This window comes from Tamandua tetradactyla, chromosome 11 (genome assembly GCF_023851605.1).
Source record: "Tamandua tetradactyla isolate mTamTet1 chromosome 11, mTamTet1.pri, whole genome shotgun sequence".
NCBI lineage: Eukaryota > Metazoa > Chordata > Mammalia > Pilosa > Myrmecophagidae > Tamandua > Tamandua tetradactyla.
Window position 1 is genome coordinate 40,591,656 of NC_135337.1, and position 12,254 is coordinate 40,603,909.

The 12,254-nt window shown below is 32.8% G+C and overlaps 1 protein-coding gene across 10 annotated transcripts in view; it reads right to left on the minus strand.

Moving 5' to 3' along the window:
* The window catches only part of SPATA1 (spermatogenesis associated 1), a 63,353-nt gene that overhangs the window by 47,735 nt on the left and 3,364 nt on the right, over positions 1 to 12,254 (minus strand). For 5 of the 10 annotated variants that reach the window (XM_077120457.1, XM_077120453.1, XM_077120447.1 and 2 more), the window contains 6 exons: positions 10,692 to 10,802; positions 8,510 to 8,684; positions 5,475 to 5,581; positions 3,936 to 4,053; positions 1,125 to 1,178; positions 800 to 1,031 (listed from right to left, as the gene is read on the minus strand). In XM_077120457.1, coding sequence (XP_076976572.1) covers positions 800 to 1,031; positions 1,125 to 1,178; positions 3,936 to 4,053; positions 5,475 to 5,581; positions 8,510 to 8,611 — 613 coding nt within the window. In that variant the 5' untranslated portion in view covers positions 8,612 to 8,684; positions 10,692 to 10,802. The remainder of the gene's footprint in view (positions 1 to 799; positions 1,032 to 1,124; positions 1,179 to 3,935; positions 4,054 to 5,474; positions 5,582 to 8,509; positions 8,685 to 10,691; positions 10,803 to 12,254) is intronic. The other 5 variants (XM_077120449.1, XM_077120451.1, XM_077120454.1 and 2 more) reach the window with 3 other exon arrangements.

The window sequence follows — 12,254 nt, forward strand, 5'->3', positions numbered from 1 at the left end:
TGGTAAAGAATTAGTGTATTGTGCAGCTATAACAGATGTCATTAGTTTGAGGGGAGTTTATTTATGTTTAGTAGGTCCACTTTTCTCTTGCAACAGGTTATTTCCTATGTGCAATATGGTAAAAAAAGGTTTTAATCTATCTCAGAATTTAGTACCAGTTTTATTTATATATTTACAAATTTAATTTTGATTTATACATTTTTAAATTTCCTTCTACTTTTCAGGAATCTAATCATCTACTGATAGACTTTTACTATTATTTTACTATTGACTTTAATATTTAATAGTAAATATTAAAATAGTAAAATATTACTATTTTAATATTTACTACTGACGGGTATACACAGATAAAAATAAATATTCTTTGAAATGCAAATACACCCTAGGGAGGTAACAATAAGGTTATTTTTGCCTTTCTCTGACATTGTTTTCTGGATAAAATCCTTCTGGATTCTGAATAATACCAAAATCTTGCGTATTAATTGCTTCCTTTCTCTTCCCCTTTAGCCTCAGTTTTTTCCTAAGTATCTGAAACTATTTTATTTCAAAAGAAGTAGAGGTGGTAATTTATGTAAATGCTATAACTATTTTATTATATTTTTTAAAATTTTAGCATCGTACTTAAATTAGTGTTTTTCCCACCTGGTGAAAACCTAGACAAAATCCCTAAATTGAATTGTGGCTTTCTTTTTATACTAACCATATTGGTAAGGCTGGGTTTGCCCAGAATTTGCTCACAGACCTGACTGGTGAAATGAACCACAGACTTCTTTGTTTTTCCCATTCCAGTTAAAATCACCTTCTTCCTGATTCTTGTTAAGAAGCTCTTTCAAAGTGTTTTCTAACAAACTGGGATCTATTCCAGGTTCTTCCTTTGACATGCTTATACTAACTGGTCTGTGAATTGTTCCATCAGTCTCTTCAATACCATTATTAGTACGCTGTCCAAATAAAGTAACTGTTGATGATGCCGAATAAATATTTCCTAAATGGTCCATTATGGGAAGCAAATATAATTCTGGTTGAAGAGCCTAAAACATTTAAGAAATTTTAAAAAATTTGATTGTAATTAAAAAACAGTATGTTTAAAAATTAACATCAGTTAAAAATGTCACATTACACACATATGGAGGAGCAAATGATTTGAGTTTCAGTTCTGATTCTTGCTTTGCCTTCACCTAAGAAAAATAAATAAAAATATTAAAGGTTTTGTAAACTTTTTCAATTATTTTTACCTCCATTTTTTTGCAGAAAACATATCCCTATTATAAATGAAATTTAAAAGCTAATAACTAAGACTAGATTCTAGAAAATGTATAATATAATCTTATTTCTAAACACTATATCAAATATAATAGAAAGCTGATGTCCGTTAATAATAATGACCATTATTTGCATAGATGCCAGACACTATTCTAAGTGCTCCATATATATTATTTCATTTAATCTTTACCACTTCATGCAATAGGCACTATTATCATCCCTAATTTGCAGGCAAGGAGATTGTGGCACAGAGAAGTTAAATAAGTTGCCCAAGATTTTAAAACTAGTAAGTTTCCAAGTTAGGATTCAATATAAGGTATTCTGGGCTCCAGAGTCCAACCTGTAAACTTTATCTCCTATACATTCAACATAGAGATCATTTGTTATTTATTTATGCATTCAACAAATATTGAGAGCATATATGCCAGGCAGTGTACATTATGATGAGGATACAGTGAGTGTAAAACAGACAAAGTTTCTGCTCTCCTGGAGCTTACGTTCTACTTTGGAGAGAACATGTGTTATACAATAAAAAACATGTTTTAGGATTATAAGTGTTTTATGAAAATAAAACATACTGATACAACAGAGAGTGATTTGGAAAAAGAATATCTAGCAATGAGACGGTCAGGGAAGTGCTTTATAAAAAGATAATACTTGAGCTGAGGCCTGAATTATAAAACAGAAGACAGCAGAGAGCCTAGAATAAGAATGAGGGCTTTAATCCTGTATAGCTTAATGTAATGCTTGGATACATCCACGAATATATTAAGCACATAATCAAAAAGTATTGGCAATGCCCCTTCAGGGATGGGAGAAAAAATAGGGAACTATTAAACTTTACCATCAGGGAATCCCCTGATACTGTGTCAAATATTAGGGACACCAAAATCAATAGGCCAAGTCCCTGATCTTGAGGCTTACTGTTGTGAAGTTTATGTAGGTAGTGGAGAACCTTAGCCTCCCTATAGGTATGCCTAAGAGTTACTTCTGGAGGACTTCTTTTGTTGCTCAGATGCGGCCTCACTCTGTCTAAGCCCAAATTTGAAAGTGAAATCATTGCCTTCCCCCCTACACGGGACATGACATCCAGAGGTGAAAGTCTCCCTGGCAGCATGAGAGATGACTCCCAGGGATGAGTTCAGCCCTGTCACTGTGGGATCAACAATTCCATCCTGACCTAAACGGGGAAAAGAAGTGTAACTAATAAAGTATCAGTGGCTGAGAGAGTTCAAATAGAGTCGAGTGGCTACTCTGGAGGTCACTCTTATACAAGCTTCAGTTAGACATTGCTATCTATCATAACTTGCCAACCCCCAACCAAAACCATTCCAGCCAATCCTAAAGAACACCTAGGGTAATATATAAGATTCTGCAAAAGTTCCATGCACTAGGGTAGCTTTCCAGAAAACTACAATTCCAGATGGGTCCCTGGACCAGATAAGTTCTGAGACCTAGAGGGGCCAGCCTCTCCATAACATCAGGTAGTTCCATCTCCCTACCCCATATTATTGACAGCCCCTTCCAACATGAAAAAGTTAGAATGGCCATAGTCCAAATACCTCTAAAGAGTGGGATAGAAAGATCAAAGGTGATGGTGAAGTTACACAGAGAAGGTAGGGTTTAACAAATGAGTATGATGGCTGAATCATTTTACTGATATTTCTTTCAGTCGTCAGTATCTTAGAGCAGCTAGAAGTAAAACCCTAAAATTGTGGAATTGTAATCCATACCAAACTGTGAAATCTTTTCTACAACTAATTATGTTGTGCTTTGAAATTTATTGCTTTTTTGTATATATGTAATTTTTCACAAAAAAAGGGGAAAAAAAGTTGATTGTGATGATAAAACAATATTCCTTCTAGCCTCCTATATTCTGGAGCAGCTAGAAGGAAAAATCTGAGATGATGGTATGATAGCCTATGACAAATTCTGGGATCTGTCCTGTAACTACCTGTTGAATAGTGCTTTGAAAACTTGCTTTTTTTCTTTCTTTGCTTTGTATATAGGTTATATCATACAATAATAAAAAAAGAAGCCAGCCATCTGAAAAGCTAAGGAAAGTGATTTCCAGGTAAATGCAAAGACCATAAATCAGAAATGAGTTTGCCAGAGTCTTTTCCCACTGACATCTGATGGTTTGTTGGATTGGGAAATTCAGCTAAGAATAACCTCTATTTAGAAAATCCTGTTACTAAATCACAGAGCTACAAATAGGAGAGTTCAATACATAATAGCCGGCAACAAAAAATATGTTGGAGCCATATCATTTTCACACCAAAGAAGGCTAATTTCGGCCCAAGCAATGAGAACCCATCCTACCCCAGAACATAAGACACAAGTACTTCTTTAAAAAGTTTTAAAACACTATCATTTAAATAAAAAAAAATTATTATAAGATCTGATTTTAAATTTATCTTCCTTTTCTTTCCAAAGAAATTCACATATACACGTAAAAAAAAATCCACATCATTTTAGCATCTCATAATATTCCAATCAGGCCCACTTTTTCTTGATATCTATGTGCCTACTGATCTTTCCATGTCATTAACCATGACTGAGATTACCCATCCCATAGTATGTTAAGGAGCTGTGTTGACAAACATTTTAGAAACATTATTTGTTAAGGCATGCTTTTTATATTCAGAAGGAAAAATATTAAGAAAACTTACCACAGCTAGATTATTTCCTATGCATTTCAGAAATAAAAATTTTTCTGCAACAGCATCTTCACCAAGGAACTCACCAAGACGTTCCCTCAGGGCTTGTAAAGTAAGTTGAGGAGATACTCTGGAAATATCATGACATTCACTTATAATATAAAAAGATTTTGGCTATCCTAATAATCCAATAACTTCAGTCATATCACAAATACTGATTTAATATATCAAGTGGATAGTATATCATGTTTCTATAATGCCCAGCATTTTGTGGGTACTCACTAAATGCTTTTTAAATGAATGAATGAACACTGCCTTTCATTATGCAAATGAAAATTGTTTATAAAAGTGTTTTTGTATTGGAAAGGAAAATGCTTGTCTACTTTACTCATCCACTTCGAAGTTTTACTGTTAAAATAAAACTTTGTTATGGGATTTACACATTTTTATATGTATATTAAGGAATGATTTGGCCACAAACATTTAATTTGCAAGTTTAGCTGAATAAGCTAGTTCTTAAAAATTTCTTCAATCAAATGTTGTAGACTCCATATTTTTACTCACCAAAGATGCTTCATTCCTCAATGTCTAAAATTTAAAGCTACCACTTATGCTATTTTCTGTTCTTGTTTGTCTAAGGTCTTATGAGAAATGTAATATAATTAATTCATTCAATCAAAAAATATTTATTAAGTACCTACAATGTGCTGGGCATTGTTTCAATGATAGGAATACGACAACGAACAAAAGACGCAAAAATCTCTGTTCTCCTGGACCTTACAGTGCAGTGGTGGGAGAAAAAAAGTAACAAAATAAGTAAGAAAAATTATAATTCATAAGACTGTGCTCAGTAATATAGAGGTAAAGCAGGGAAGGGAGAAAAGCATTGCAATTTAAAATACAGTGGTCAAAGGAGGACTAAATAAAAAAGCAATATTTAAAAACAAAGGCCTGAAAGAGGTGAGAAAACATGGGAAGGGAAGAAACAGCATTCTAGAAAAAAGCAACACGTATAAGAGCCCTCATGTGGACAAGAACAGAAAAGAGACTAATGTGGTTAAAGCCCATGATGGGGAAGATTAAGAAGAGCTCCAAAGAGATAACAAAAGGCAATCAGATTACATAGTGTCATGTGTTTTATGGTATGTTAATGTGTAAATACACACATATATACATATAAATATGCATATTTATACAAAAATATTCTATGTTTATATTTTTTAAACAGTTCAGCAAAAAGTGCACTGGGAATATACTGCTTTAACCAATATTCATAGATCTTCACAACTTTCTAAATTCAAATAAGTTCTCTCTTAATTCTCTTAATTAGTTAATTACTGTAATTCTTTCTGTGTATAGCTATAGTAATATACAGGTTATATACTGTTTTCTGCATGGTAGTACAATGGCTAAGTGATATTTGCTCCTTTAGCACTGCTTATTTTAGTCTTCATTAAGTTAGGAATTGGATTCATGACATGGACAAGATATTTTTTCACTTATAATCTCATTTATAGGTTCATTTTTCAGGCAGATTGTCAAAATACTTACCTTATAAATCCAGCTGAAATGAATTTGTTAACAACTTCTATTGAAATGGTATTTAACTTATAGTTCCATGATCCTTCAGGGACATAAAAAACATGAAGTTCCACCAACTGAATAAATTGAGAATATTAGTTAAAATATTTTTAAGTGAATAAAAAAACTGGTGTCTTCTAGAATTTTACATTTAATAAACATAACTGAAATAAACACAGAATGCATTCATCCATCTGAATAAAAAAAAAAAAAAATGAAGGTCTAAAAATTTGTTTTTAAGTTGACTACTTGGCACTTGGAGCACATTTTCTCCAGGAAACAAAGTCATAGATGAGACTCCTATATTACGCTCACAACACCAAAACTTTGACCTATAGTACTCTTTCAGTGGCCTGTAATAAGAATATTGGAGCACCAAGATCAGTTTTCTTACCACCAACTCTCACTACCACCCCCCATCTACTTGTCCCATTGGAGTGAACTTATAGTATCCTTATCCTTTATATTTTGTCTTCCTACCACATTGTGATGATAGCTAGCTTTTAGCACCTGAAAAAAGCATGAATACTATGGTTTGAGGGAATACATTCAAGTCACAGAATTCCAGGAAGAAACTATTTCTGGCCAGGGGTAGAGAAAGAAATAGTTGTTTTCACATAAGTTTATGTCTGTAAGTTTGTCTGTGCTTACTTGTACTATATTTCTTTTCTATTAATGTTTTGTTGTATACCTCAATTAGAATCCTCCTAGAGGAACATTTAGATTACTGTAACAGAAACAGAACGATTACAACAAATATATGTCATCTTTTAAATGAATGATATTTGCTGCATATTAAAAGTTAAAGCATTTAAATAATCATACTCTAATTACAGTATTAAATATCTGAAAAACCTTTAAAAGTTTGAAGTAAAGATGAACTACTCTTTATACATTCTTGATATGATAGAAGATAAAAATGTTTCTTGAACTAATATTTTGCTCAAGTTGTTTTTATAAACTAAGCAAATTATTTCTATAGTTTTAATGATGGAATATTAACTAAATATTTAAAATGTCTGTATAGATCTGAGAGTGGTTTGTTATATGCTGCATTTTCAGCACCAGAGAAATTAAAAGATTATTCTCTGGCTATACTATTAAATACCTGTATGACCTTATTTTTATATAAATATATTATTACTTTACTGGATAAAAATTATTTCTTAAACTAAACCTTTTCTTCTGTTTTTAAAAACCAAGTAAATTACTTCAATATTTTTGATAACACATCATGAACCACAATTCAAGAAGCATTTTACAGACTTAATCCCATAACTGAATGATTAGGCACAACCGAGAAAATGTAGTTCATAAAATATTTCTTGGTTTTTGAAACATTTTGTGATATAAATTAATTATAGTCAATTTGTATTTATACATTCAGTCAAAATATATTTACAGTGCCTACTGTGTACCAGCACTGTTCAAGCCAGTAGGGATATACCACTGAATAAAAGAGATGAAGATCCTAGTCTGCAGGTAGCTAACATTTAAATGGGATATCAGGGCTGAAGCAAGCGCGCAGCATGTGAGGCATCTACCTCTGGTGCAAAATTTAAGGGGGAAACCAAAAACTCAGTAATAAATAGTATTTTTAAAACTCAACACACACAAAAAAAATCCATGATGAACAGAACACCAACATTTTAAATAAAGATACCATAAGGGAATGCCACTGAAAAGCAAAGGAAAAATATGCATCCATGTACATGCCAGTTGTTTTTATATGAGTATGTCTTTAAGTTTGAAAATGGGGATAAGGTATTAGCAGTTTGAGAAGATATGAAATATTTGTCTAGAAGAGTGTTCTAGTTTGCCACCTGCAGGAATGTAATATACCAGAAACAGAACGGCTTTTAAAAAGGGGAATTTAATAAGTTGCTAGTTTACAGTTCTAAGGTGGAGAAAATGTTCCAACTAAAACGACTCTATAGAAATGTCCAATCAAAGGCATCCAGGGAAAGATATCTTGGTTCAAGAAGGCTGATGAAGTTCAGGGTTTCTCTCTCAAATGAGAAGGCACATAGCGAACACAGTCATGGTTTCTCCCTCAGCTGGAAGGGCACATGGTGAACACAGCGTCATCTACTGGCTTTCTCTCTTGGCTTCCTGTTTCATGAAGCTCCCCGGGAGGCATTTTCCTTCTTCATCTCCAAAGTGCTGGCTAGGGGACTCTCTGCTTCATGGTGCTGCAGCATTCTCTGCTCTCTCTCAATCTCCTTATTTTCCAAAATGTTTCCTCTTTTATAGGACTCCAGAAACTTATCAAGACCCACCCAAATGGGTGGAGACATGTTGTCACCTAATCCAGTTTAACAACCACTCTTGATTAAATCACATCTCCAGGGAGATGATCTGATTACAGTTTCAAACATACGGTATTGAATAGAGATTATTCTGCCTTTATGAAATGGGATTTAGATTAAAACATGGCTTTTTTAGGGGGCATACATCTTTTTAAACCAGCACAAAGAGTGTGAGAGTAAATGAATGAGTGATATATGATTGTCTAGCAGCAAAAAATTCCACTTGAGATTTATGGTCATGAATTTAAAGTAAGACAAATTCTTAGGTTGGTATATTTCTCTCCAGCCATTACTAACTACTCAGGTGTAGGTGCAGAGTAGTTTGAGAGTTGGATTAACGAGGGTTGCAGTTTTTCCAAGGAGTACAATGAAGCAAGAGACAGCAAGGAGTCAAAAGTATGTGCAAGGGAATGATCAAGACTGCCATATGAAATTTAAGCCAGGTACAGAGAACATCATAAGGTGAGGAATAGTAAAAAAGGTGATAGAATCAATGTTACTGGAGATGCCAAGACAAGTGGGGTAGAGGAAGTGAGCTGGAGAAGAGGGGACTATAATCAGATAATGGGATACATGGCATTGAGATCATGGGGGAGTCAATATCTAACACTACGTAAGTCATATTTTTATTTTACAAAAATATCAAAAACAATAAGCATGATTTTCTTATATTCTATTATAAAAAAATTATCTTACCTCTGATGAGGAAGGTCGACTTGAACTGAGTGGCATACTCACCAATGACTGAATGGGGTAATTATCTGTTGTAGTTTGGGGTTTTCTTTTATCTTTTTTCATTTAAGCAGTATTTGATGATAAAGGTTATAACATATTTTTTGGCTTAAGGTAACATTTAACTAATTTCTGGTTTCTGAAAAACACAAAGTGGGAAGAAAAACAGAAAAGCTTTAAAATAGATTCAAAATGAAAATTTATAAATGTATATGATCTCACAATTATTCTAATTCAAAAAGACATAGTACTAATATCACTAGCAAGTATCACTAGCAAGTGATTACCTTTTTAGGACTGGTAATTATTATGAAATGAACAGACATCCTATACAACTCTTACTAAATAAACTGTTACTTATATTATAATAGACATGTAACCAAGACATGTTTTACTATTCTAAACAATAACCTTCTCGTGGTTAAAAATTAAGTTTAAATATATAATATTTTACATAAAAGTAGAAATTTTTTTCTACTTGCAAGTATCACTAGCAAGTTGTTGTCTGTACTAGAAAGTATTTTGTGGCGGCTTCAGTTGATCGTGGGTTTGTTTTTGTTAGTAAGATGGGAATTATAGCGAATATATTCAGTTCCAGGCCTATTCAGATCAGAAGTCAGTGGGAACTAAGTATTGTAATTATAGTGCCCGATAGCAGGGTTGCGATAATTATTGTTAGGACCAAGGGGTTAATTTAGTATGGGAAGGGTATAAACCAACATTTTTGGGGTATGGGCCCGATAGCTTAATTAGCTGACCTTACTGGTAGAATGTGGTGTAAGAATGGAAGCACGGAGAAGTTTGATTTCTCAGGAATAGGTTCGACCCCTATATTTCTAGAAATAAGAGGGTTGTAGCCTCTATGTTTTACTCTATCAAAGTAACTCTTTTGTCAGACATATTTCTTATGTTTGTGGGGGGATACTTGCTAGTGATATGGGTGATTAGTACTAGACATAGTACTAATATGTCTTTTTAGGACTGGTAATTATTATGAAATGAACAGACATCCTATACAACTCTTACTAAATAAACTGTTACTTATATTATAATAGACATGTAACCAAGACATGTTTTACTATTCTAAACAATAACCTTCTCGTGGTTAAAAATTAAGTTTAAATATATAATATTTTACATAAAAGTAGAAATAAATTTTTGGAAGTGGTAAACTGAATTTATATAAATGGCTATAGAATGATAAAATCTATTTTACTATTTGCACTTCTTCTGAGGCTTAGATACCTCAATAATAACAAAAGTGAATGATCATTCCAGAGGAAAATCTCAGTCTTTAATATCAGGCTCTTTTTGAGTATTATTTCCTGTGTTTTTCCTCAGAGGATTTATGGCAGTTTACAAACATAGACATGATAAAATAAAAAAGAAAATGTATAATTAAACAGAAATTCAGGTAACTGAATTATTACTCTAAAATGGAGTCATCAAAGTAGGACAATCCTTAATCATCTGAGAATCAGAACAGAAGCTTTTTCTTAATTTTAAAGTTTTCCTCAACCTGGACTTATATTGAAATAGTGATTTAAACTCAACAAAGCTTATTATTCCTCTAACCTGGTACTGGCTAGAGTTCTATGAAATCTTTCTAGAGAACACTGTTTTGATGGTACCAAAAAAAAAAAAAAGATTCTTCCTGGGATAGAAATCTTCTAAATCTTCACGTATTACTACCCATATAAAGTTCTTACTAAAACTTTAAAAAAAAAGTGACATCATATACTGTCTAAAACAATATTTAAATACATTTAGTTTAATTTCTGTATCTATCCAAAGGCTCTTACTGCCATTGAACTAATATTAGTTCTATTACGAAGCTAAACAAAGCATGATTCAAATACATATGATTACTCCCATATTTGCTAAGAATGAGTGGTAATAATCTGTTATAATTTCAGTCTATAGGCATTCATTAATTGACTGGTATGCAAATTAGGAGACCAGAATTTTTTATTTTTGTGAATGCATTAAAAACCTGATAATCTAATTTCAAACAAATTTTTAATTAAGTGAACTCAAGACAGGTCAATCAAGACCTGGTTTAGCACTGTCCTAAGGAAAACTACCTTACTATACTGTCCCTTCTAAAGGAATAGCAAGAAGCATGCTTTGGACTAGAGGAAAATACCTGAAATGTTGAACTGTTATCCAGTAGCCTTGATTCTTGAAGAGGATTGAATAACTATAGAGCTTTTAAGATGTGTTTGTGTTCCTGTGAAAACCTTGCGACTGACACTCCCTTCATCCAGTGTATGAACAGATGAATAAGAAAAAAAAGACAAAAAATAAACAATGGGGGTATAGGAGTATGGGATGTTTTAAGTGTACTTTTTTACTTTTATTTTTAGAGTAATGAAAATGTTCAAATTCTATTGTGATGATGAATGCACAGCTTTTTGATACTGTGAACCACTGACTGTACACTTTGGATGATTATATGGTACGTGACTCGATATCTCAAAAAAAAGAAATAAAACAAAACAAAAAACCTCCCTTTTTAATTTTGATTGGCTCAATGATGGAGCTCAAATCCTGGGCTAGACAGAGACAAATAAAATAGACTGACGTTAAAAGATGAGTTAGGAATTAGAAATGGGGAAAAATTAAAAACTCAAGTATGTAGATAGTAGACACCGAAGTTAAAAGATGTAGAAAGGCATGAAATAATATCACAGCTACCAGCAAACCAATGTTAAGAGAAAACGTTGACTATTTATGAACTGAGAGACAGATAGCAGGAATGTCTAAGTGAACTGGTAGTGAGAGACAAACTGTGCACCAGAATATAGCTGATTCATGTAGAGAGCCAAGCACTAGAGAGAAGAGTCAAGAGTTTTTGCAGCTGTGGTCCTAAACCTTGGCTGTACTTTCAGTTTAGCCTTCCAGTACAAGAGTTTCTGATTTTGAATTTCCATGGGATATCTGTCTCCACTACTGCTCCATGTAGATTTTTTACAGTAATCTCCCCATTACATGAGGCAACTTGAGTGAATCTTTGCTACTGCAACTGCAAGAGGAGTATTAAAACATCAGGCATGCTTAGAATTTGTAGTGATCTTAACCAAATCACGTTTAACATACTAAATCTCAACATATTTAGGATTTTCAAATTCTTGACCTATTACCAAATACCTAATGAACAAAATAATGTGAAAATTCAAACAAAAAGGAGATTGATAGATCAATAACCAAACTGACTACACAGTTCTAGTCTAACCTCTCATTTACTGCATAATTTTGTTGTGTAACTTACCAGGAATGGAAAATTCACATTAACTAATTGGCTGTCTGAAAGTGAGTTATTGAGAAAGATCCCAAGTCCACATCTGGCCTCAGTAAGATTTCAGAAATGGATTATTATAGTCAACTATGTGTTTGGGAAGGGAAATTATTGATAGAAATATCACTTGTTTGCCATGTCTGACCTAGTTTCCACATTAAAAATACTAGTTATCATACCTTCTCTGCACTTCTCCAAAATGATTTTGGATACTCTATCATTGCGTACAAAGAAAACTTCTGATTATTTTTATTTGTCAGGTTTGATAACACAGCAAACAAAGAGATGCTTAGAGAACTGTAGAAAATCCTAAATAAATACTAAAATTGGAGATCTGAAGTGTGCTTTATTGAAACAAAATATAGTAGAATCTTACTCAAAATAATCACATGAACCATTATATGTATATAA